At 52.0% G+C, this 27,296-nt stretch overlaps 1 protein-coding gene across 3 annotated transcripts in view; it reads right to left on the reverse strand.

Moving 5' to 3' along the window:
- Positions 1–27,296, reverse strand: part of CRTAC1 (cartilage acidic protein 1) — a 154,398-nt gene that overhangs the window by 57,038 nt on the left and 70,064 nt on the right. For all 3 annotated transcript variants that reach the window (XM_032607785.1, XM_032607783.1, XM_032607784.1), the window contains exons 3-4: positions 15,936–16,132; positions 3,928–4,064 (exon numbers count right to left, since the gene is read on the reverse strand). In XM_032607785.1, the coding sequence (XP_032463676.1) occupies positions 3,928–4,064; positions 15,936–16,132 (334 nt within the window). The remainder of the gene's footprint in view (positions 1–3,927; positions 4,065–15,935; positions 16,133–27,296) is intronic.

Consider the following 27,296-nt stretch of genomic DNA (forward strand, 5'->3'; position numbering starts at 1 on the left):
AAGAGAGCAAAGTGTGCTCTGTCACCACCTCTTTTCAGCCCTCTTTGCTTTCTTCTATTTCCCGTCCAATGGTCCCATGAGAGCCCCTCTCACCTAACTGGTCACTTTATCCCTTCTTTGGGACCATTTTCTTTGGGGAAACTGATTAGGAGCCACTTGGGTCTAACAGGTGGGTGAAGCCAAGGAAGGAGTTCAGGGTCTCCTGGCGGAAGCAGATGCATCAACAATTATATGTCTGATTGAGTGTGTACAGGGTTTCCTGGGTGCACAGAAGAGGGGCTCTTAACCCAGAGGAAGGGCACCTAGCCATGGGGAGTTCAGGAAAGGCTTTCTAAGAGAAGTCTTGGCCGGGTGAAGTGAAGGGGAAAGAACCTTCCAGGCAGAGATGAGACAGAGAGCGATGAATGTCGGGAAGCCACAAACAGTTCGTTCAGTGCTGTCAGAATGTACAAAGCAGGGGGGGGGGGCCTGTCGGGGGAGGACGCTGGAGAAGGTGGCCAACCTGTTCTGTAAAGACTTCTCGGCCCCTTCATTTTTGGTTCCCTGAGTCTCTAGCCTGCTACCTGGGAATCGATGCTTTACAAGTCTTATTACTCAAAGTGGTCCCTGGACCAGCAGCATCCGTGTCACCTGGGAGCGTGTTAGAAATACAGACTCTCAGGCCCCAGCCCAGACCTGCTGAATCAGAACCTGCATTGCCACAAGATCCCCAGTGATCCCTACACAAAAATGAACTTTGAGTTGCACTGCGTTACAACATGGTTTTGTGATTAGGGGAGAACTTTGAAAGGTTCTTGCCCATCACAGGAGCTTGGTATATGTGTGTGGAATGGCTGGATGAAGAGAGAATGAATGGGGCCAAAGGGGAAAGTGCACCACCACTGTGACGCTTCCTGACCCTACCAGCTGTTAGCAATCTCATCGACAAATGGGCAATTAAGCCCAGATGAACTGAAATGCACTCTGCTAGAAATTAGGATATTTATAAAATTCATTTATACCTAGTTCCTTACTTCAGTGTATTGGGTTGACAGAAAAACATAGATGTGTTACAGTTATAGAAGACTGAAGAAATTCACATGTGAACTTGACCACAGTAATTCTGGGAGGGGGAGCTAGTTCCAGGGGAAGGAAGGTGTTTCTGCAGCTTTGGGTCAAGGGCAGTGGGTCTCACCCTGTAGCCAACCTCAGAATCACCTGGGGGGCTTATGAAAACATGGATGCTGGGTCCTATCCCCAGAGTTTCTGATTCAGGAAGCCCCAAGAATCTGCATTTCTAACAAGTTCCCAGGTGAAGCTGGTGCTGCTGTTTCAGGAACCACACTTTGAGAACCACTGGTCTGGGGCTGTCAGTCTGGATCCTAGTCACAGCTCTGCCTCTAACTGGCTCTGTGCCCTTGGGCAGGTCCCTCACCCACTTTGGCTGTATCTCCTCACGTGTTAAGTGGGAATCATAACCCCCCTGCTTCCTGGCAGGGCTGCTTGAGAAGATGAAATGAGACAACGCATGTGAAAGGTCTTTGAAAAGATAAAAATGCTATATAAACATGAGGCATAATCATTATCGATCAGGGAACGCTTCTTGTAAGAGATCGGCTTTGAGCTGGATCCAGAAAGGTGGATGAGTGATGAGGCACCTGAAGATGAAGGGCAGAGGTGTTCCAGGTTTGGGACAGAGAACGGATGAGGGCTGCGAGGGGAGCGGGAGAGAACGGCACACCGTAGGGGTTGAGGCTATTACCTGGTGCGATGCTGTCAAGCTCTAGCATAATTCAGAGTCACCTTTGGGCCCAGTTGAAACCAAGGCTGCGGGGTCCCACCCCCAGGGGCTCTGATTGGTAGGTCTGGAGGGCGGAGTGGGGTAGGACCTGAGAATTCGCATTTCTAACAATGCTGCTGATGCTAGTCTGAAGCAGGTATGCTAACAGGGGGGTAGGGGTTGTGGGGCTGAGGAAGGAGTAGGTCAAACGTTGTAATAGAACCTGGGGTTAGAAATGTGTATCTGATACGGGTTTACCCGGAGGCAGGGCGGCAGGGAGGTGAAAGGCATCTGATTATTTTCAGCCAGGCAGGGCTCAATTCCTGCCTTTGCCTGCCGCATACTGTTGTGACCAAGGTCAAGTAGCTTACTGCTAGAAGCCTTAGTTTCCCCACCTGTAAAATGGGGATAATGATAACATGTACCTCATAGGCTTACCCTGAGGATTCAATGAGATGGTACGTGGAAACCACTTAGCACAGAGCTTGGCACGTGGCCAGTTTAACAAGCGTTAGCTATTATAATATTATTATTGTTTTTGTTATGTTAATATTATCTTCTTAATGTTATGATTGCTCTTGTATTTTCCCATGCCACACTGCATCCCCGTCTCTCAACTTCCACACTGGCATTGACCTCTCCACAGTTCTCAGGCCTCAGGGGTGGCCAAGGTGGTGGCTGGATGCAGAAAGTAGCCCCTCTCCTGGCGGCAGACCAGCCGTGTGGGCGTTTTCTAGTTCCCTGAGGCTGGGCCTGAGTAGGGAGTGAGCAAGCCACAGGTGCCCGCCTCCTGTGCTTCGTGCCGAAGTGCCTCTTTTTTCCTTTCTCTTTTTGCACTTCACATGGCGCCTCCCTCCTGTGGTTAAGCGCGCTGGTGTTCAGATGACCTTGTTAGGACAGAGCGAGTCTCTTTGTGATTAACCTTCAGGCCCTCCCACCAGTGCTGAGAAGATTCCTGCCTTAGCTGAGTGTGGCAGTCCTGGTCCTGAAGGGGTGAGACAGGAAGCCAGGAGGAGACACGGGAAGAGGCCTGGCAGCAGCGCGGCCAGGCCTGGCGCCCCCCAGAACCCCCAGTCCCCGGGGCCGCTCGCTGAGCCGCCTCCCGGTTTCCTCCCACCAGGCGGGTCAGGTCAGGGCCAAGTGTGGCTTCACAGCCCGGCCTGGTGCTCTTCCCGGCACCAGCTTGATAAGAAATAAGTATTTATACCTGGCACCTGCCTTCTCCCAAGGCCTCGAGGCCCCAGCTGTGAAGATCACGCTGAATGCCCAGTCCCCTCGGTGCCATATCAGTCCCCATCTCAGTCCCGAAATGAGCTGGCCCCCTTGTGCCTGTCCCCAGAATGGGGGCCAGAGATGCTCCCATGGAAGCTGGGCAGCAGCTGGGTCCCTGATTTAGTGAGGACTGTTTCGTAAAGCCAGGGAGGGGGCGGCAGGGAAGCAGGTGACAGGAGGGATAAATCACCTCCACTCCACGCTCTGGCTCTGGCTGGGTTGGCCGGGACGCACGCCCGGGGGTGGGGGGTGGGCGCCCCACAGGGCAGATGGCTGCAGCTGCTCCTGCCCTCGCCACTTGGCCTTTCTCCCCCACACTCCGAGTTGAGCACCTGTGTGCCGGGTGGACTAGCCGGGCGGGAAAGGATTGATGGAGCTATGGGTTAACTAAAGTACTTGTAATTCAGGCAACCCTCCACTCACCCACCCACGAGCCACGTTGCTTGTGCCTTCATTTGTTCCATAAATACTTATGGGGGAGGAGGCCTGATGGTGCAATGCCTGGCACATAGTAGGCACTTCATAAATAAGAGTTGAATAAATGAATGAATGAACACAAGATTCAGAGCTGGGAGATTCTGATTCATGTCTGAGCCACACCACCAATCTGTTTTGGGTCCTCAGACAGGTCCCTGCTCCAAGCTAGGGCTCAGTGCCCTCCTCTGTCCAGTGGACACAACGATGACAGCCCCTGGTTGCTGGAAAGGCCTCAGGGGGAGAAAGGGTGTGAAAGTATGTTAGCACCTACTATGTGTAAGGCCCTGTGGGAGCGGTCTTGGGCTCTGCCCTCGGGAGCCATGCTCTGTCCGGGGACGTCTGCCTGGGGCTCCCCTCCTGGCCGACACATCGCTGTGTGCCCCCCTTCTCCCCAGGCCCCCATGTACCCCTGGACTCACCCTCCTGTCCACGCAGGCCACAGAGCGCCCGGCAAAGAGGCTGGCCACGCCGCGGGCCACGTTGACCTCGTCACTCAGGATGTCTTCCCAGCGGTTATTGCGGAACTTGAACAACTTGTCCGTGTACGTGGCCACCCCTGGAGAGAGGAGGGAAGGGAGGGCTGGTGGCCGGTGTGGCACCTACCGCAGGGGTTGGGGCCACAGGTGAACGGGTCGCCTGCGGCACGGTGAGCGCTTAGGCAGCTGCGACCCCTCTCCTGGGGACACGGAGGGATTCTCAGTTGAGAGAAGAGACTCTGAGGCTTATGAAAATGGCCGGCCCAGCCCTCAGGAACTTGGGAGGCCGTGTGCCCACTCCTGGGTGCTGAGCTGACCCTCAACACGGGGTCTTGGGGCCTGGAGCTGACCCGGGATCTCGCGGTCTGCACTGCGCTCTTGTCGCACCACGAGCACAACCCTGGGATTGCCAGTATTTCACGCCCAAACTCAACCAAGGACGTCTCTTTCTCCAGGAGCTGCCGCCTACATTCTCTGCTGAACCACAGGACCTGATCTGGGTCTCAGAAGAAATGGTCCGGGCTGGCGGGTGGGTCTCTAAGTCCAAATCGAGGAAGGGGCTGGAAGTTGAGCTCTGACAGGTGTGTCACCAACACTCCAGGAAAACTGGACGGCAGTGGGGTCGGCACTCCGATGGGGTGAGGGTTTGTGGAGAGGCCATGGGCGCAGCCTGAGGGGAGCAGGTGACGCGGTGGTCAGGAACTCGGGGTTTAGAGTAAACGGGACTGAGTCTCAGGCTCGGTTCTACGGAGATTCTACTTCTAGGCTCTAGTTGTTGACTCTGGGCAAGTCTGAGCCTCAGCGTCCTTATCTGGAAATGGGGACGACAATAACAACTGCATTCCAGCTTAATTCAAGGGGTAAATGAGATGACGCACCTGAAAGATTTAGCACGGCGCCGCCCATCCCCCAAAGGGGCTGGAGGTCGATTATTCCCGTTCATAGACAGGGGGACCCTCTGAGGTGCTTCCGGGACCTCAGCTCTGCACTGCTGGGGTGCGGTGAGGGTGAGTGTGGGGAGAGTGAGTGTAAGAGTGAGTGTGAGGATAAGTGTGCGAAAGTCAGTGTGTAGGAATGCACAGGAGTGAGTGGGTGGGTGAGAGGGAGAATGTGAGTAAAAATGAGTGTAAGTGTGAGATCGAGTGTAAGAATGAGTGTGAGAGTGAGTGGATGAGTGTGAGTGTGTGTGGGTGAGGGCTGTGCACAGGAGGCTCCTCAGGTGGCTCTACCTGGGAGAGGACAAAGGGTGTGCTCTCTGAGTGGCCTCACACAGGCACCTCCTAAGACCCCGGGGACCCACAGGGGCTGGCGCATCGTCTGTGGGGCCTGGAGCTGGCCTTCGGGACGCTTGCCAGACTCCAGGGAGCTGGCACGGAGGCAGAGCTGTGCCACTCGGCCTGACCCTCCCAGTGGCGCAGGGGAGGAGGGGAAGGCCCTTTCCCAGCAGAGCAGAAGGCAGATCCAGGGGTCCTGCCGGCGTCTATGGGGTGGGGCTTGGGCTGAGGAGCCGCAGCCGGGGTCTGCACAGAGCTGCTTGGCTTGGGAGGGCGGCCCACGGGGGCCACTGAGGAGGCTGATCTGGACAGAAGCGCAGGTGCCGACTCAAGAGGGCCTGAGCCTGTGTCCAGCTCTGACTCCTGTTTGCTCGGGGCTTTGGCCGGTTCCTTATCCTCTCTGCAGCCTCGGTTTCCTCACCTGAGAGCTGGGGGTAACGGCTGTGCCTCCTCCCTCCCAGCATCGCTGTGGGAACCGCAGGGGAAAACTCTGGGGCCCCGGGTCGGCACGCGGGGACTGTCCTTTGGCCGCTCTGCGCCACCCCAGGCTCCTGGGCCCTTGTCGCAATCCCCGGGGACCAGATGTGTCTACAGATTGAGATTTTTTTTTCCTTTCACGTGTCAGAAAGGTAACACAGTGCATACACCGTTTATTACATAACACCCCCATCAGGGACCGGGGCAGCACCCTGTAAATATACGAATAGTCACACCAGGTGGGATAAATATAGCCCATAAATAGCTCACGTCAGCTCAGGGCAGGTTTTGCTATCAATTCACTTTCCCACGAACTTAAAAAAAGCACTTGAGGCTTTCAGAGCATTCTGGATTTCAGGACTGCGGAAAAGGGACTGTGGACTGAGACTGCCATCCCCATGGCTGTTCCCGAGGCAGTGGCAGCCTTGTCATCGCCTTCTGATGCCTGGGGGCCTCCAAGGACGGCACTGCAGGCTTCCGGGTGCCCAGCCTTCACAACAGCAAGCGACCCTTGCCCTTCTCTGTCAAACCAGGGCCTTTTTAGACTGTACCTCCAGCTCGTGTAGTCCCACCTGAAATCCCGAGGTTAAACTCTACCAAAGCTTAGCCTAGGTGAGAAAGCAGCTGCCGGCAGCTGGGGCTCTGCAGAGCTCTGATGGGCACCTCTGCATTCGGCGGGAGAAATTTCTCAAGCCGCCGAGTTCCTGCCTCAGCTAGACAAGAGGAAAAAACGAGCCCAGGGTGACTCTATCCCCCTCTCTTGCCTCATCACCCCCAATTCCCCCTGCTCACATTTCCCAACATTTCCTAAAGTGTGCTTTGTGGAACCCTGGTCTCTGCCAGCTGCCTGGAGAAAAGATTTCGTGATCGTCTGTGTTCAGGAAAGACTACACCTTCCATCCACCCTTGGAGATTCTCAGTGGACATCAGTCTATCGAAACTTTGAAAAGTCCTGCAATAAATCACGGGCTTAATTTGACTTCAGCCAGCCTTTCCCAAACATACTCGGCCATGGAACCCCTTTTTGCAGCTCACCTGTCAGCATCTGGCAGAACTAGCCTTGTTCTTAGCAAACTGCTGTGCGGCGGTGTTGACTTCGGGACACGTTCTGGGCTTTGTGGCCAGAGGGGTTAGGGCGCCACGTACTGTTAGCCTCTTCCCCCCTTCCAGCCTCCTGACTTCTGAGCTGACCAGGGACGCCCAGAAGAATAAACTAAGGTAGAATGTGCAACAGTGATGCACAGCTTTGTAGATCATAAACGGGAACAGCAAAATCAATGGCAGCCCTTCTGCAGGCAGAGGCCTGGAGGCCTGGGCGACAGGAGGGATGGGAGCCTGTGATTTAGGAAGAGCAAACGCTTTGGCAGCTGCAACCTGGGTAATTAGGTGTGTCAGGAAGACAGATAAACAGTGAGCTGTGTGGGTCGATGGCACTGGCAATAAACACCCAGCACTGGCCCCTGGCCCATGTCAGCGTGTAATCCCACCTTCTGGCTCCTTGTAACTGCACTCTGCCCTGGGGCCCCTCACTGAGTCGGGGGCAGCAGCTCGGGAAGAAGAGAGGCTGTTAGTTGTAGGAGAGAGGGGCTCTCCCGAGTCCCTGGGGGTGACTCCTACAGACCGGAGGCCTGGGAGAAACAGGGCATTGAAGGGCAGGGTAGGGGGCTCTGGAGGTCATGGCCCCTCTGAGAGGCACATCTGAGGACTTCCATTCCCACCCAGACTTTGGCATGTTGGCATTGAGGGAGCATTGAAGGTCTCAGAGCTCAGTGGAACCAGCAGTTGTTGCCAGATGGCCAGTTGAGAAGGCCAAGCGGAGGAGGCTCGAGGGCCCACCACTCCCTGCTGGGTGCTGGGGGAGGCCTCATGGAGGTAGGAGTCTCAGTCCCTCACTCAGGGCACTAACAGTTCATTTGATGACAGGAGGGATAGGCAGAGGAGATGCCATGGGACTGCGGTAAAACTAATACTACTTAACATTCCTACAGAGCTTTCTATGTGCCAGGCGCTTCACATACATTCACTCACTAACCCTCGCCACAAGCCCACAAGGTAGGTACTATTTTCAGGACCAATTTACAGATGAAGGACCTGAGGCACAAGAGGCAAGGGGACTTGCCTATGATCCCCCAACTAGCAGAGCCCCGCAGAGACAACAGGACAGTACATCACGGAGATGCTGTGAAATCAGGCCACAGTGATCAGGGAGGGCTTCATGACAGAGGAGGCACCTGAACCAAAGCATCAGAGTAACAATAGCACGGCTCCAGCGTGCAGAGCACTTAGTATAACCAGGCTCTGCATGAAGCACTTCTTCTTGTTTTTTTACAATCATCATCTTGCCTAAACCCCTCAGGCACCTTGAAAGGTGGTGTAGCCCCATTTTACAGATGGAGAAATTGAGGGGCAGAGAGGTTAAGTCAGTTGCCCAAGAGCCAGTGGGTGGTGGAGACAGAGTCAAACCCAGGTCTTTCTGACTCCAAAGCCTGTGCTTCTGAGCACTCACTCCACTGCCCGTTAGGCAGAGAGGAGGGGCGGTGCTAAGGCCAGGCGGGGAAGCATCGGCAAAGGCACAGAGGGGACACTGAGTTTGCCTAGAGGGGAGGGTTTGTGCAGGTGCAGGAGGACATCACGGCAGGCCAGGAGATAGCCACTAATCCAGCACTGAGGGTGAAGGGGCCATGGGTGGTTTCTGATCTGGGGAAGACGGTGTTTCTGGAAGATTCACCTGGCAGTGGAGTGAGGTGTGGGCTAACAGTGGGGAAAATGAAGTGGGGAGGCCGCTTCTGGAGTAGCTCAGGCGCGATCCCGGGTGACGCTACCGGGAAGGTGGGGAAGAAGCTCTGGGTGCAGGAGGCTGGAGAACAAGGGGCGGGAGAGTGTGGCTCGGTGTGGCGGATCAGAGCCAGTCCACAGTGCGGGGTTAGTGATGGAAGCAGGGACATCGGGCCAGCCAAGGGTGGAAGCAGGAGCTTGGCCTTTGAGGGGATCATAAGGTGGCCGAGAAGGCATGCCCAAGGGCTCGCTGGCCATGAGGGATGGCAGGTTGCAGAGCAGTGAGGCTGGAGCTGGGGCGGAAGGGAAAGACCAGTCTTTCTTCCTTCTCACTCTTTCTTCTTCCCTCCCAGGGAGAAGAGAGAAATCCGATGAACCTCTGCCGAGTGCATCGCCCACATTAGCTCAGTTGGTCCTCTCCATAGTCGCATCAGGAAGATAGATTCTTTGTTTTACAGACAGAAATCGGGCTCAGAGGATTAAACCGTTTACCTAACGCACAGCTGTTGTTAAGTGGCAATGCCGAGCCTCAAACTAGGGTCTGACTGCAAAGCCCCCCACCACATATTAAAGAGCTGGGCAGATTATGGAGAACAGTATGGAGATTCCTTAAAAAACTAAAAATAGAATTGTCATATGATACAGCAGTCCCACCCCTGGGCATATATCCAGACAAAACCATAATTCGAAAGGATGCATGCACTCTGTTCACTGCAGCTCTATTTACAAAAGCCAGGACGTGGAAGCAACCTAAATGTCCATAGACAGAGGAATGGATAAAGAAGATGTAGTACATATACACAATGGAATATTACCCAGCCATAAAAAGGAATGAAATAATGCCATTTGCAGAGACATGGATGGACCTAGAGATTGTCATACAGAGTGAAGTAAGTCAGAAAGAGACAAATATCATATAATATCGCTTATATGTGGAATCTGGAAAAATGGCACAGATGAACTTATTTGCAAAGCAGAAATAGAGACACAGATGTAGAAAACAAACTTATGGTTACCAAAGGGGGAAGGGGGTGTGTGGGATGAATTGGGAGATTGGGATTGACATATATACACTACTATATATAAAATAGATAACTAATGAGAACACACTATATAGCAGAGGGAACTCTACTCAATGCTCTGTGGTGACCTAAATGGGAAGGCAGTCTAAAAAAAAGGGGATAAATGTATATGTATAACTGATTCACTTTGCTGCACAGCAGACACTAAAAATAAGTAAATAAATCGCTGGGCGGGGGCTGGTGGAGGGCAGTCCTGGCTCCTGAGGAACCGCATTTTTTGTTAGGACCGAGGAAATGGATTTCAGGGCTCCACGCTCTTTATGATGCTGCTTTGACAGCCTCATCCCATCCTTGCTTCTTCTGGGGCCACGTGGGAATGGGGCACAGTGGGGATGGGGGCGGGGAGCCTGAGCAGTTCATGTGCTCATCTCCCCAAATGGGATCGTGCTGGGGGAGCCGAAAATCTGGGCCTTGTGTCCAAGGGAAACATGGCTGGAGATCAGGAGACCCTAGGATCCATTTTAGGGCTTAGAGGATCCTAGGAAAAGAGGGTGGAGCCTCAGGGTTAGTGTATGTCAGGCTTTACCAGGCACAGGAAGTCCTGGCCATCCTGGTAAAATGCAGATTCTGGTCTAGTCAGTCTGGGGTGGGGCCTGAGATTCTGCAAATTTATGAGCTTCCAGCTGTTGCCAGTGCTGGGCTGCAAAAGCTGCTTTGAGAAGCGAGGTGTAGAGCATCTGGGTGCAGCAGGACTGGGCCTGAGTGAAGAGCTGTGGACAGTGGGTGCCCTCTCAAGGCAGACTCATTTGCTGTGGGGGGCAGAACAGCCTGGAAGTGCAAGGCGCCCCCGATTTCCATTCTTCTCTCTGGCGCAGTGACTGAAGCCTCCTCTCTGAGAGGTTACCAAAGCCCTGCTGAAGGCCTAAGTATGATATGGAGCCATCCGAGAAAAGAGTCATAAATCCAAGTTCATAAAAGGAAAAATGTTCTGCCCTGCAAAACCCACCATGAGCAAAGACAAAAGAAAAATGACAAACAAGAGGAAACTATATGCAACTTGTATGACAGACAGAGGGCTGGTTTCCCTAATTTATAAAGAGGTGTTACAAATCAGTACGAAGGAGGCTGATAATCAATAGAAGAAAGAGACTCAAATATAAAAAATTATGTTCAGCCTCGCTCATTTTAAGAAAAATTAAAACTACACTTAGATCCCCATTTTTTTCCTATCAGATTAGCAAATATTTTAAACAATGATGACATGTATTGGTGAGACTATTGGGGTGGGAAAGGCTCACTGGTATCAGGGCTGATAGGGGTGTAATTAGGACTGTCCCTTTGAAGGACATGCCATGCCTATCAAAACTACCCCTGTATATTCCTTTGATGCAGCAATTCCATTTCTATGAACTTACCTTACAGATACACCTGGAATTGTGGAGGATGGCGTGTTGTACAAGCTTATTCATTCGGTGGCACCGTTTGCAAGCAATCTAACTATTCGTCAACAGAGGGCCAATCCAGCAAATGGCAAGTCTGTACAGCGGAGTACTATACAGCCATGAAAAAGAATGAGAACGCTCTCTGTGTGCTGCTGTGAAATACCGTCCAAAGCTGATTGTCAAATAAAAAAGCAAGGGGCAGTACTGTGAACAGAGCGTGCTACTATTTGTGTAGAAAGGGAGGGGGGTATATGTAGATTGAAGATGGCGGAGGGTCAGTGACCATTCTGCTGAACTGAATGAGTTAATAAATAAGGTAGGGTGTGGGGCTCACAGCCCACAGTGACCCATTCAGCACCACACTCCTGCTACCCCAGGCCAGGTCACGCGGGCAGGAGAGCTCAGGGCCAAGCCGAGCAGCAGCTGGAGTAGCCGGCACAGGAACTCTGAGGGATGGGCTCTGGGCAGGAGCTGCAGGAGGTCCTGGGTTCCTGGATGTGGAGCGGGTGTTGGAGTGGGCCTCTCGTCCGCCTTTGTCCTGCACACACTCCTACCTGGTCTTTTACAGAGTAGTGTTGCCTGAAACACACTGGCTAGCACTCTTCCAGGTCAGTTAAGCTGTACGCTGCTTTCCTGGCCCAGGCCTCTTGGGACTGTGGTCAGTCTTCCTCTGTTCCCTCCCTCTTACTACTTTCCAGTTCTTAACCCTTGAGCTGTGCCTACCTGATACCCTCATCTGTGTGGTGTCTTATTTACATGATGGTCCTTTTCTCTTTCTGCTCCAAGAGTCTCTCTCTTCAAGCGGCCAGGAGGGAGGCCTGTGGCCCCTCCATCCAGGACGTTTCTAAAGTCTCTGCCTTTCTTCAAGCCACAGAATTATGACAGCCGTTGCTTAGAGAGCATGGATTAGGTCCTAGACACCATAATAAGTACTTTTCATTCATTATCTCAGCTGTTCATTCAAATATATATATTAAATATTTATGGGCTTCCCTGGTGGTGCAGTGGTTAAGACTCCGCCTGCCAATGCAGGGGACACAGGTTCGAGCCCTGGTCGGGGAAGATCCCACATGTCGCGTAGCAACTAAGCCTGTGAGCCACAACTACTGAGCCCGTGTGCCACAACTACTGAAGCCCGCGCGCCTAGAGCCTCTGCTCCGCAATAAGAGAAGCCACCGCAACGAGAAGCCCGTGCACCGCAACGAAGCCTCCGCTCGCTGCAACTAGAGAAAGCCTGCGCGCAGCAACGAAGACCCAACACAGCCAAAATAAATAAATAAATAAAAATTTTAAAAAATGTTTACTAAGTGACATAAGTATTTCTTTGGTCCTAGAGATACAACAGAAAACAAGACAAAGTTTCTGTCCCCATGGTGTTTAGCAGAAGAGTAGAAGAGATGAACAACAAACAAATATATAACATATTTTCAGACAGCAGTAAGTGCTCTGAAGAGAAATAAAGCAAGTTAAGGGCATAGGGAGTGATAGGGTACAGTCTTAAGGCTTTCAGGGAAGACCTCATCTGAGAAAGGGCCTGAATGAAGGGAAGGAGTGAGCCTTGAGAACAACAGTGGGAAAAGCATTTTAGGCAGAGGGAACAGCAAGTACAAAGGCCTCGGGTAGGAAAGCGGCGAGCAAGAGGAAGAGTGGAGGAAACGGAGCCAGAAGGGCGATTGGCTCACAGCTGGAGGGGTGTGGCGGGTGATGGTAAAGACTTTGGATACAGTCTGTGGGGCTACTGGAGGGAGTTGAACTTATGCAGTTGATATGATTTTCCTGTACTACAGGTGAAGGGGTTGAGACCGAGAGAGGTCAAGCATCTTGCCCAAGGTCACCCAGTATGTGAGGGGCACGTCCCAGGTTTGTACAGACTGACTCCCACGGGACACTGCCAGGATGCAGGACCCCAGTGCTGACATCCTAAAAGCTGGCTGAGGGACAGGGTGAGTCCGTCCTTCCAGAGGTCTCTCCAATGCTTGGGCACAGGCCAAAGGAGCCCCTAGTCATAAGCCACGGGCAGGTGTGGGCTGGCTGGGGCTCCTGGAGAGGATCGCCAGTTCCTCATTGTGGGCAGGGTGGCAATGGCTGAGCGTCATGCCAGCTGGACCCAGGGAAGTGCTGACCTGACACAAATGGCTCCACACCCCACCCTCTGTCGATGAATCAATCGAATCACTCAACTGAAAAATTAACTCAAACCCACAGACGGTCACTGGGAGGTGCACGCCTGGGGCTGAGGCCGGGGGGCAGTGTCACCCTTACCCCAGCTCTGGGGGCCGAGCGCCAGCCTCTCCCAGAGGAACCTTCCTGGGGGCTCCATTTGCCTGCCTCTTCTTGTCTTCCCTCTGTTGTTAAACCTTCTCTCAGGCCAAATGCCTGTGCCTTGTCTGTTCTTCCTGGACTTATTTATCAAGTTTTAATTGTATTCTTAGGATGTTCAAGTTCTGGCTGGGCCAGAGGGAGGCACAAAATAACCAATACATGGACTTTGCCCTTGAGGAACTTAGTGGCTAGGAGAGTGGAGTCAGATTCCTAGAGAAATATAAGACTGCACTGGAGAGACAGGGCAGGCGTTTTGTCTGTTACATTCACTGGGGCATCATCAGTGCCTAGAATAGTGCCTGGCATACGGTAGGTGTTCAGTAGATACTTACTCAATGAGTGAATACATCAGTGAGTAAATGGGGTGATGGTGAGGCTGAGCACGGAACCAACATGACTCTGGGGTATCGCTGTCAACCTCGACTGCACGAGGGAATCACCTGGAAAGCTTTCCAATCTGATAACTGGGTCCCACCCCCAGAGGTCCAGATTGGACTGGACTGGGATGCTCCTTGGGAACTGGGCGCGTTAAAGCTCCTCAGGAGATCCTAGTGTGCAGCCTGAGCTGAGCACCGCTGCTCGAGGATTCACGATGAAACGCTCTAAGAGCGTGGGAGGGCTGCTGCTTCGAGACACCTGACGGTCGGATCCTAGCCCCAGCGCTCCGTGTTCAGTGAGTAGAAGAGTCTGTCCCCTTCCTCTGGCATGGTGCCCACTGAGCCCACGTTAAACACCTCCTTCCACAGTTCTCCCCATTTCTGCGTCCCTCCAGCATCTTCCTGGGCACTCACTCCTTCCACAGCCGTCCCTTGCTGCTGTTCCCCTCCTGACCTTGCCCCACATTAAAGGTTGATCAGCCCATCAATTAATTGTGTCCTAATCCAATCTTGGCTTGGCTGGAGAGAGGGCAGTAAATCCAGCTGGGTAATCATGTCCTGATATTTGTGTAGGGATAATTACTATCTCTCAGGCCTCACTTGGTGGCAAGATGAGATGAAAACCCATAAAACACCACTTGGGGCTGTGGCTCATTGTTTCTCGGCTGCACAAAGCTGGCTGTCAGCCAGTCAGCTCCGCCTGCCCCTGCCCCTGGCACCAGCCCCAACCCCTTCCCTTGCCATTCACGCACATGGCAGGGCTCAACAGCAGGGGCAGTCTGGGGCTGGATCCTGGCTTGGGCTCAGCAACCAGCAGGGGCAGCATTATGGGCCCAGGGTAAAGCCAGTGTGTGTGTGTGTGTGTGTGTGTGTGTGTGTGTGTGTGTGTGTGTGTGTGCGCGCCTATGGGAGCAGGGAAGGTGGTCCCCATAGCCAGGCGATCACCTGCCTCCAGGAGGTTGGAAGGGTCCTGAATAGTGAATTCACAGGTCTGAACCACAGGGTGTTGTTCAGACCAACCCGAGAGGCTGCTGCCATCTGGAAGAGTGCAGTGCATGTCCAACCTGGCCCCAAAGGGGCCCTGGGCCCTGCACCCTTCAGGAGGAAGCCATGGCCTGGGACTTCCCTGCAGATGTTATGGCCCCAAGGGAGCAGACTTCCACCTGCAGCCCCAAGAACACAGTCCCCCAACTCATGAAACACTGAACACCAACCATGAGCCTGGCTCTCCACTAGGCCCCGAGGGCATCGGATTGAGTAAGGCCACAGAGTGTGTTGATTAAAAGGGTGGATCTGGAGTCAAACACTTGGGTTTGAATCCTGGGACTTACAAGCTGTGTGGCCTTGGGCAAGTCATATGACCTCACTGTGCCTCAGTTTCCTCAACTATAAAGTGGGCCATACCAGTACCCACCTAATTGAGCTATTGTGAGACTTAAATGAGATGATGAATACAAAGTGCTTAGATCCTGGCCCAGCACATAGTAGGTGCTAATTAAGTATTAGTTGTTATCACTACTCTTGCTATTATGTAGCCTTCTGGGCATCAGTTTCTCTCAGCCATTCCTTGGTGTGTAGGACCTCACTACTCAAAGTGTGGTCCCTAGACAAGCAGCAGCATCATAGCCTGAGAGCGTGTTAGCAATGCAGGGTTTCAGGGCCTAGCCAGGCCTGCTGAGTCAGGATCTGCATTTACACAAGAGCCGAAGTGACTGGGATGGCACTCTGGGCTAGGACAGGCCCCAGATCTGTCTTCCACCAAGTTGTATCCCCAGCACCTACCGCCTCTGGTCTGGCATGCTGTAGGTGCTCTGCAGGAATGTGAGGTGAAAAAATGAGCTCAGCTGAAAGCTATGGGGGCCTTTGAAGGATTTCAAAGCATTTTAGAAAGTTCCCTAGACGCAGCACGGAGGGCTATGCCGGGGAGTCGTCTGCGAGCTATGGGAGTGAGAAGTGCTGAGTGGTTGAGCCACCAAGAGTCGGGGAGAAGGGAGGAGGGGTCAGTTAGGAGGACCGGGCTGCCGCTCGGACTGGGAGGTGGGAGGACGTAAAGTCCGAGGGAGGGGACGGGTCTTCTGCTCAAGGTCTCCCTCTCCAGGGGCTGGGAGGTGAGAAACAGCCTCATGCGTAAGAGAAGAACGGAGCCTCCTGGGGCTGTCTCTGTTGGGATGGAGTGAGGTCCTGGGGAAGCCGGTGACAGTAACCTAGTGCCGGGAGGAAGAAGGTGGGGGCCAGGGGAGGCCCAAGGCCCCCCGCCCTTACCGGAGAAGGCATTATTGGTGTTGAGGAAGTAGATCTCCTCACGGCCATCCCCGTCGATGTCGCAGGCTGTGACCCCGATGGCGTTGCCCTGCCGGTCCCGCAGCGCGTAGTAGGGGGAGCTGCGCTCGTCCACCGCAATGTTCACCAGCCGCTTCTGGGCCCGGTCGTACTTCAGAACCAGGTTGGGGCCATTGTACCTGGAGGAGGAAGGGGGAGGGGACGTTGGGGGGAGCAGCTGGGCCCACCTGGCTCTATCCGACCAGAGCAGTGGGCTCAGAGTCTTCCCGGACAGGTCTATGTGGGGACAAATCAGCCCCGGAACGTTCCTGGGGAACTGCTGTATTCCTGGGGAACCCTTGGCAGCCTTGCCTTGGGGTCCCCGGGTATTTGACGAGTGTCCCTGAATCAGATGTGGACCGAAGCAAAGTGAGAGTCAGCAGGTCCCACGTGGGATGCAAACAAGGAGCAGGGTGGTGGAGGGGAGTGGGCAGTCAGTGATAAGCCCCTTACCATAGGCTTTGCTGAAATAAACTCCCTGACATTTATCTTGCTCATTTCAATGTAAAAGGCACTTTCATAATTATGATCTCACTAATTTAAATTTAACAACAATCAAGTGAGGTAGGCATGGGAGTCTGCATTATTAACCCATTTTGCAGGTGAGGCAACTGATGAACTTCATCAGGGAAAGTGAGGCTCAGAGAGGTTGAGTGCCCTTCTCAAGGTAACGCAGCTAGTAAGCGTCAGGTGCTGGAATTCAAACCCAGGCCCCCTCTGCTAACCCAAGGGACCTGGAGTGAATTCTGGAAGCACAGAAGGCTTTGTCATTGAGGTCTGGAATGACTCTCTCTCGACAGAAAGTCCCAGCCTTTAAACAGTAGGATGAAACTGGCATCCCAGACAGGAGATTACAAATGCATCTAAAGTCATCAGGTGGACCTGCTGGATTGCTTTGTCCGAGGCACTGGAAGGAAAAGATTACAGAGCTCCTCAGTCCTCATCTCTCTCTCGTCTGACTCTCGTGCAACCACGCGACCTCCCTGATGCTTGCTCTCGCCTCAGGGATTCGCACTTGCTGTTCCCTCTGCCCAGGATACTTTTCCTCCAGGTACCCACATGGCTGTCTCCCTCCTTCACGTCCTTCAGGCCCTCACGCAATCTTCCCTTCTCTGAGAGGCCTTCCTGCCCACATTCCTGAAACCTGCAACCACCGTCACCCCGTGCCCTTGCCCCTCACCCCTGCTCTCTTTCCCACGGCTTTTTACCACCGGTTGACAGGTCTCTAGCTTCCTATTTAGCTCTTCCTTCTCTGTCTGGTCCTGCTAGAATGTCAGCTCCACAAGGGCAGAACTTTTTGTCTGTTTTGTCCCCCAGGACCTAGCACAATGCCTGGCACACAATAGGTGCTCAGTAAATGCTTGCTGACTGATTGAATGAGTGGATCCTCAGAGCCCATGTCTGAGTCATAAGGGCTTAGGTGTCCCGTGGTCGATTTCTTCCCATTGCCTTTCCATGTGGAGAAAGTGGTGTGTCCAAGGTCACCCCAGGCAGCACGGCCAGGAATGTCTGGACTCCTCCCTCCTCCTGGAACACCTGTCAGGCTCTCCAAAGGAACCTCGCCACCCCCCATCCATTAGTCCCCGGGCTACTGCCATTGTTTGAACCTGAGCGTGTACACCCCGAGTGAAGTTCAGCTGCCAGACTCTGGACGGTCCCCAGCCGAAAACACTGTGGGGAGGGAGGAAAGAACTCTCCAAGGTCTTTGAGAGAAATCACTTCTTGCTTTCCTGAAACAGAACCAATTTAGCCCTTTGTCACCAAGATGCAGAGCCAGTGAAGTCTGGGGGATGCTGAGTGACTGGCCACGCGCCTTCTGGCAGCCACAGTGTGCGAAAGGGGAGACGGAGCTTACTGGGGGCTGAGTCAGCACTCGGTAATGGGAGGTTGCGCCTCAGACACCTTGACAAAGAGTGTCTGAGGGCTGTGCATCGAGGGCGCGGCATGACCTATGGGACGTGTCTAGGCAGCAGAGATGGAACACTTGGGTTCCAGCACCGTCAGCAGCTGGCTCCAGCCCCCAGGGACAGGAAGTGCCTTGTGGGTGCTAAATACTAAGCCTCAAAGCCTCCAGGTCTTCTGTTTACTACCATTACTGCTCCTCACAAGACAGTACAGTTCTGTGGCACTAGGCCTTGCTAAAGCACTTTCCCATGCATTGCCTCACCTGAGCCCTAGTAATCCCAGAAAGAAGGTAGAGAAGGCATTTTTCTAGAAAAGGAAACAGAGGGTCAGAGAGGCAAAGTGAGGTTACACAGCTCGTACATGGCCGCACTAGGCTTCTAACTGTCTTCAGGTCCAACCCTGTGCTCTTTCCACACTGCCTATGATGCCAACACTCTTTGTCCTCTGCATTTTTTTTTTTTCTGGTGGCCTCTCCCAAAGCAGCGACATGGGAAATGCCCAAGAACTTCACGTGAAGTGGAGATAATAACCCTACATTTCTATCGCACTTTACAGTTTATAAAACACTTTCTCAGCCTTGATTTCATTTGCTTCTCTGCAGGTCTTGACTCTTCCAGAGGTTAGTTTTGTGACCTTAGGCTGGTCAGTTCCCCAATCTAGGTTCTGAGTTTCTCTTCTGCAAAACGAGAGTTGGACTAAATCAGAGGGTCACAAAATGTGTGGACAAATGCGGTCTTGGGGACGGGCTTCTGGGCCCTCTCCTCTCAGTTTTATCCAGAGCATTTCTATGTTGATGCATTTTATTTTATGCATCACATTCCATAAAATGTTGTTTAAACGAGGGATTCCAGAGCCAGTGTTTGAAAGGCACTGGACTAGAAGCCGTGTGAGAGCACTTCTTAGTCTAATGCTCTTGAAATAATGGTGCCTTGAGTCTAACCCACCTCAGGAGATGCATAGAGCGGGTGTGGCCCCCCTCCAGGCTATGGCTGAGGAGCCTCCACATGAAGTCCAGCACTGACACCCCTCCTCGCACCCCCTGTCCCTTGGGTCTCCCCCAAGGAGAATGTCTTTACCAGCCCCAGTGGGGGGAGAGGCCACGGCCTCTGCACCTATTGGAGGCCAGTCCTTTCACCCTGAATGGGGGGTGATGGGCGTGCACACAAGGTCCCTGCTCCCATGGTGGTGGCCTTGGGGGATTGGATGGCCCTGGACCATCTCTTGTTTGAAGGACTTGGGGGTGCTAGTTCCAGGGTACTCCCTAAGGTGTAGAGGGGTAGGGGTACTAGGCCGGCTCAAATCTTCCATCTGTTACAGGATGAGCACGTGCTGCAGAGTCCTCCCAAGCCTACGTGGCAGCCTGGGATGAATCCTGACACTGTCCCCTCGTGTCCCACCACCCCCCCCCCCCCCCCCCCCCCCAGGGACTACAGACACAAAGCCAGACCAAGGGCTCCTAGGTAGGGGGTCCCAGCAACACGGGGTGCAAGGCTGGGAGGTGGGGCACGGAGTTGCCACCCCTTCCCCCCACCCAGGCTGCCTTCGGCTGGGTCTGCTGCACTGATATCCAAGCCTCTCACAATCTCCCCCCAGGACAGCCAGCCTTATCCCCTCCCCCTCTTCTGCATGGGGCTGACGCTCCAGTTGGTTCCATACCATCCCGTCCTACACTCCTCACACGAAGCCTGCCCCAGCTGCCTGGGCTACATGTGATCTTCTCTTCCCTGGACACCCACAGCGTTTTGCACCTTGCTTATTACCACGAGGCAGAGTTGTTTGTGTTCCAACATCACTTCCCCTCATTAAAACATATGCTTCTTGAGCCGAGGAAGCATGTGGATACATCTCTGTGTTTGCTGTGCCTAGAGCCGTAGTTGGCAGAGAGAAGATGCCCAGCAAGTGTCTGTCATAAAAGTGAGTGAGAAATAAAGGAAAACGGTCATGGGTGGCGTTCACAGAGCGGCCACCACGTGCCAAGCACCCTTCTAAGTACTTTACACCCACTACTTCATTTCAGCCTCATGACAACCCTAGGATTTTACAGACGTGGTGACTGATGTCCAGAGGTTAGCCACAGTCCCACCACGGTCCTTCTGGGGTTGCAGTTCCCACCACTCGGGGGAGATGGATGTGAGGGACGTGGGATTTCATGTTTCCTCTCTCTGACACCGCCCGAGATTGTTGGGCACTTCTAGAAATTCAGGAGGCTTTGAAGCTCAATTAAACAGGCTTAGGGGGCTTCCCTGGTGGCGCAGTGGTTGAGAGTCTGCCTGCCGATGCAGGGGACGTGGGTTCGTGCCCCGGTACGGGAGGATCCCACGCGCCGCGGAGCGGCTGGGCCCGTGAGCCATGGCCGCTGAGCCTGCGCGTCCGGAGCCTGTGCTCCGCCACGGGAGAGGCCACAACAGTGAGAGGCCCGTGTACCGCAAAAAAAAAACAAAACACAACAGGCTTAGGAAGTGGGACAGGGTCCTGTGTTCTTGAAAAGCAGCTGCGACTTCATAATATCAAAGGCTGGGCCGGCAGGCACAAGTGATTGGCTCAGTGGAAATTTAAAAATCTGCTTGCGAGACACCAGCGGGGCACAACCCATCCTCGTGTGAGTGCCGCCCAGTTTTCACGCTGGTCCACTGTCGACAGGGAGGGGCCTTGGGGTCAGGCCAAGAAGATCAGCCAGGGCGTGGGGTCCTGGGCCTGCCACTTCCTGGCTCTGACCTTGAGCCTGTCACTCAATTCCTCTAAGCTTCAGCTTCCTCAACTATAACTCTGCGAGGATAAGAGATGGTGTGTGTTATGATAACACTTGGTAAACTGTGAAGAGGCACACAATTATAAGTTCTCATCATTACTTAAAAAAAAAGCCGAGGAACAATCTCTCACTCTCTATAGTAATCACTTCGAGTTTCCAAACACACACTAACATTTCTCATCCCCAAACATCCCACCTGTGACCTCTCATCTTCTGCTGGAATATTTCTTCATTCCCCTTTGTCACTAAACTCAAAGAGATGTCTTCACAAGTGCTCTCCATTTTCTTACCGACAATTTACCCCACCCGCTATCCACATTCCACCCCCAACTCCAGCAAAGCTGCCCTTGTTATGGCCATTGGTGGCTTTCATGAGGCCACAAATAGGGATGCCCTTTCTGTCCCATCTCCTGGGGACCCTCAGCTGTATCTGGCACAGTGGCCTGGGCTCTCGGCCACTTGCCTCTTATAACACTCTGCTCTCTTGGCTCTGAGGATGCCATCCTCCTCTGGTTTTCCTTCTTTCTCTCTGGTTCCCCCTCCTTTTCCTCTTTGTAGGCACTTCCTCCTCTCTCTGCCTCTTAATGTTGGAATCCCCAAGCCCGGTCCAGGAGCCCCTTCTCCTCCCTCCATCCCCTTTCACTAGGGGATAATATCCAACCCCATGATTGACAGCTCCCAAATTTATACCTCCAACCCAAATCCCCAGTCCAACCTCAGACTCATAAATCCGACTGCCTACCTGACATCTCCCCCTGCATGCGCCACAGTCATCTCCGATGGAATGTGACCAAAATGGAACTATTGATCGCTCCTCCCTGCAATGGGCATCCAAATACCAAAGCCAGAAAGCTGGTGTCAGCCTTGGTTCTCCCACTTCCTTGACTTCACATCTAATTCATCAGTCAATCCCATCATTTCTACCTCTTAAAATATTTCAAATCCTTTTTCTTCTTTCCCCCTCCACTGCCACCATCTCTGGAGAGCCTCCTTTCTCTGCTTCCCCACTTCCCCCACCAGTTGAAATCCCCCACACCATAGCCAGAGTCATCTTTTAACACATAAATCAGATCAGCCGTTCTCCTGCCTAAAACCCTGTGGTGGTTTCCCATTATGTTGGAATGAAACCCAGACCTTTTATCACGCCTGGCCTGGGAGCATATTCAGTTTGCTGCCTGCCTTGCTGACCACGTAACGCCACACCACCTCCCTTTCAGCTCCTAAAGGTCCAGCAGGCAGGTCCCAGCCCTCTGACCAGAGCACCCTCCCTCCACCTCTCTCCTGGGCTGGCTTCATCTCATCCTTTAGGTCTCACCTTGAAAGGCATCTCGGAGAGACCTTCTCCTCCTCCGTATTCCAGTCACGGCATCCTCTGTCCTACTCTGGTTTGGTTACCTATGTATTGCCCATTTCTCCCAGGAAACTATAAGCTTCAGGAGGGCAGGGACTGTGTCTGCTGTGTTCACTTCTGTCTCCCCATCACCTAGGGCGTAACAAGCACTCAATAAATACTTGTAGAGCGAACGAAATAGAAGGAGCCTCTGGGAGGTACCAGATCATCACTGGGTGGCCGAGCAAAGTCAACTGAGCCACCAGTCTCTTGCTTGGTCTTTGATCCTCTGCTTACATTAGTCCCCAAGTTATGTACAAACATGGTAATGACACCAGGAGGAGGCCAGGAGCTGGTGTCCTGAGTAAGGGTGAGAGAGAGTAACAAGGCATTATAGATAAAGACAGAGGACCAACCTTTCTCTCTGTTGAGAATTGTTGACCTACATGAAAAAAAATCATTTAGGCAGTTACATAAAGGGGAAGCCAGATGAAGGGATGTAATGATTATTGGGTACCTACTATATATTAGATTCTGTGCTACTGTGTAGTTTATACATGATATCTCACTGTACATAAATAGAAACTTTTCTGAAATTTGAAAAATATACTACTTTGAAAACTAAGAATAGGGAACTTTTTTCATTAAAAAGGAAAATAATGAAAAATATATAGCTATTCAACATTATAATCAGGGGAGAGATGCAGGGAGACGAGACAGATGCACGTATAAATCCGAATGCAAGAGAGACACACAAGAATACAGAAAAATGGAAACTGAGGGGCAATGAAGCCCTGAGCATAGAGAGAAAAACACTGTAAACACAGATAAAGAGATTGGCCTGTAAAGACACTGGGACACACAGAAGGGAGGATACACAGACCCAGAGAGAAAAATAGAGAGATCCCTGGAAAGATACAAAGTCGTGGAAATATCAACAGAGCTCTGAGATATTATCATAGAGAAACAACTCATCTTATGGCCTTTCTGGGCATTTCCTTCAAAGGTTTTTAAAGATGTGTGGCAGTTTCAGGACTACAGGCGTAAGGGGCTATTTTATTCTCGGTTATTTCAATACCCTTATTTTATAGATGAAGAAGTGAATTTCAGAGAAGAGTGACTTTCAGAGTCACTGAAGAAGTGAATTTCAGAGAAGAGTGAAAGTCAAACAGCTAATCATTAGACAAAATATATATTGAAAGACAAACTGATCCCTTAGTCTAAAGCAGGGATCAGCAAAATCAAGATCTTGGGGCCAAGTCTGGCCTGCTGCTTATATTTGTAAATAAAGTTTTATTGGAACACAGACCTGCTCATTCATTTACATGTTTTCTGTGGCTGTTTTTCCTGTACAACAGAGCTAAGTAATTGCAACACAGACTGTATGGCCCAAAAGCTGAGAATATTTACCATTTGGTTCTTCACAGAAAACGATTTTAAAGGCTTGTCAGCCTTATATTATGGGTATATTACAGGTTCTAAGTCATCGTTATCATAACAGAGCACAAAATTAAAATAAGCTTTAGTAAAAAGTAATTTGAGCTCAGTACTTGGGAACACACAGTTTTCTGAAACAAGTATCTAGAGAGAGTATAAGTTGAATGCAAGAAAGGTGTTAGGTCTTAGAATAGAGATTGTGAGGTAAACTAATCTGCAGGGAAAAAAAGAGACTGAGAAGAGTTAAGTAAGATGAAAACAGTGCTCTATACATGGGGTTTATCTAAGGTTAAGAGACGAGCACGTGCTCTCTGAGCGAAGTGGCTATAGGGATACGGTGGCCGATACCCAGAGATGGCTGCCATCCCTTTCTTTCCTCTTTGTATGGACGTGTTACTCCACCCAGGAAGAGGTGGAATCCATTTTGCCTCCCTTGACTCAGGGCTGGCTTTGTGACTTGCCTCGGTTGGCAGAACGTGGGCCGGTTCTGGGCCTAGCCTTAAAGAGGCCTACCAGCTCCCACATTGTCTCTGGGGGAAGCCAGTCACCATGTAAGAAGTTCGGCCACCTTGAGACCACCATGCTCTGAGGAAGCCCAATCTAGCCCCAGCGAGAGGCCATGTGGAAGAGCACCGAGGCATCAGATCAATGAGCAAAGACTTCGTGGGCCTTCCAGCCCAGCCAAGCTGACGACAGAGTGCAGCTGAGTGAGTGACACCAGCTGATGTCACATGGAGCAGAGCACCTCTCCACCCCTGCCAGAGGACCCTGCCCAAATTCCTGACTCACAGAACTGTGAGAAAGGATAACTTGTTTTTAACTAGCTACATTTTTGGACAAGAAAGTAGACAACGATGACCTATCATTTCAGACCTAAGGGGAAGAAGAATTTATCTCTGGAAAATAGGAAAAAACATTACTCAGTAATCAGTAGAATTCTCTAAGATAGCCTTTTTTTTTCTTTTTTTTTTTTTTTTTTTTGCGCGGTACGCAGGCCTCTCACTGTTGTGGCCTCTCCCGCCGCGGAGCACAGGCTCCAGACGCACAGGCTCAGCGGCCATGGCTCACGGGTCCAGCCACTCCGCGGCATGTGGGATCTTCCCGGACTGGGGCACGAACCTGCGTCCCCTGCATCGGCAGGCGGACTCTCAACCACTGCGCCACCAGGGAAGCCCTAAGATAGCCTTTTGATTCACAGTAGGCAGGTCTACACAAAGGAGGCCTGGATCTGTTGGGTTGACACATGGATCTCAGGATATCTTGAGGGTCTGTGCAGAGCATAAGGGTGGAAGGGTAATGAGAAATACAAGGATTCCAGAAACCCCTATTTTTCTACTCCTCCTTTGAATTCTTCTTTCCTTTCTAGCCACATCTGTTTCCCATTTTGAAAGCATAACCTTGAACATGGATCATTTCTTTGGAGCTGTGTGTAATGCTCTTTTTTCCTTTTTACGCATTTAATTCTTTGAAAGCCATTGAAGTTAAATAGGACAAGAAAACATATGGGAAGGCATTCCAACAGGAGACTCACAGATTGTATCCTAGAAGGGGACATATCCAGAGGCCAGGCGTTAGTTTAAAGGAAAGGAGACTGTTAATGGGAGGTTTCTAGCCATGATGAGAAACCTGGGGCTGGGGATTTTACAGGGGAGTGAATTGGATAAGTCTGGAAAGGGCATCCCGGAAAACAAACAAACAAACAAAAACATTTGATCCTGAACTAGGAGCTAACCAGGGTGGAAAAGGCCCCACAAATGCAGTGCAAAGAATAAGAAGGTAACTTTAAGACGAAGGATAAAAACCTTTTGTCCTAAGGGATGGATGGTTTTTCAAGAGAGGGATGTTTGGCACCGAAAGGTCAGAATGATCTGCAGTGATGAGTGTCTCTGTTCTGTGAAAATTCCACGCAGACTGATTGATTTATGCCCTGTTCTAAAAAAGATCTGTGCTCAGCACGTGCTCTGTGCTCTTGGAATTTCTTATATTTTGATGAACATGGAGGCAACCAGAAGGCAGAGACTAGTGTTTGCAGCTCTAGCCCCTCCATACCTAGGACGATGCCAGGAAAAGACGGGTCCTCAGTCATGGTGTTCATGTTGATGGTTGATGATGATGGCGAAGACCATGACTCCATCCCTCAAGGCATGTTTACCTCAAGAAAAGAGGAAGACAGGGAGGCAGGAATTGCATAAACTATCAAAGGAGGGATTCAGGTGACAGATGGAGGCTGGGTTAATCAGGACTCTTTGGTTGCAAGTGGCAAACACTCCACCTGAAACTAATTGAAGAAAGTACTGGTTCAGGTGTCCAACCTGCCAGAAGAGCAAGGGAACAGAGAGGCCTTGGGGTGCCTGGAGCCAGGGTTCTGACCAGGAGGTCGTCAGGACTTCCTCTCCCCCGGCTTCTCTCCTCTTCTCTGTTGGCCTCATCGTCTCACACCACCCTTCTTCACAAGGCCTGACCTGTGTACACTCTCAGCCTCACACCTCAGCCTCAGCACGGAGTGGAGAGGCTTGCTTTCCTCAGTTCCGATGTGAAAAACCCCAGGAAAGGGCCCTGATTAGCCCAGTTTTGGTCACATGTCCATCCTGAGAGCCAGGAGCTGGAGCCTACGGTTGACAGCCTTTGACTAGGACCAATGCTCACGAGAGCAGCATCTCAGCAGTGGAGCAATCACAGCAGGGAGGCCGGGACAGGGTGCCAGGAGCTGGCCTGGGGAGAGGCACAGGCAGAGGTGGAGTACAGGTTGGGCTGGCTCAGGGTGGGGGCAGGTGAGGGCAGGCATTTGGAGTTTTGAATCCGGAATGGGGACTGCCTGCCTCCAGCCCTTTGGAATGGCTGGGAAAAGGCAGTGGGAGCATCTTCTCTTGGGAGTGAGGTGGCTTCTGTGTGGGCAACACGGGACAGCAGAAAGCACACTGGACCTGAAGTTAGAACAGAAAGGCTGAGAGGCAGTATAGCTCCGTAGTGAGAAGCTTGGACCACAAGCCAGACTGCCCGACGGCACGTCCCTGCTTGCAACTCTCCAGCTGTGTGGGCATCCTTGAACCAGTCATCCAGCTGGTCCAGGCCTCAGCTTCCTGATACCAGCTCCTCTGCCATGGGTTGTGCCAAGGATGAAGATAAAGCCTGTAAAGTAGTCAACACAGTGCTGAGTGTGGAGCAAATGTCTGTCTTCTCCCATCTACACTTAGTGCCTGACACATAATGGGAACTCGATAAATATTTTTGAAAGAATGAATTATTATGATTATTACCTCTGTAGCTTTGAGCATAGAAGACTGTGAGCTCCAAGGAGTTCTAGACTGTATTTTATGCTTCTAGTCTCCATCACAGTGTTTGATAAAGGAACCTGCGTACATACATTCCCGAGGATTCAGTTTCCTCATCTATAAAGTGGGGCTAATAATATTTGCTCTACCTCAAGGTCAGATGAAAGAAAATGTGTAAACTATGACACAGCTGCAGGTTTTGCATGTGTGCATACACACGCATGCACATACACGCACACACACGCTCACAAATGTACGCACACACGCACACACGCGCACACAATATATGGCTGTTGTCTGCAGCACAGATAGCCTCACTGAGCCCCCCAGGAGCCCTCGTTCTTCTACCCTGTTTGACAGGAGCTGAATGATAGACCCATCGAGCTGCAGGAACACCCCGTGAAATGGAGGTGACAGGAATTTGCTGAGGGTCTGGTCAGAGACAGCTGTGGTTTTCTCCAGCAGGCAGGAAGTCCGGAGCTGGGCGCTGGACTGGATGCGAGGTGTACAGGAGGCTGCCCTCAGTCAGCCTGGCCTGATGCCCGGGTGGGACAAGCAAGCAGACATAGGTCACCAGACACAGGTCACAGGCCCTGGTGAAGGCAGAGGAC

The sequence above is a fragment of the Phocoena sinus genome, chromosome 16, assembly GCF_008692025.1.
Source record: "Phocoena sinus isolate mPhoSin1 chromosome 16, mPhoSin1.pri, whole genome shotgun sequence".
Classification (NCBI taxonomy): Eukaryota; Metazoa; Chordata; class Mammalia; order Artiodactyla; family Phocoenidae; genus Phocoena; species Phocoena sinus.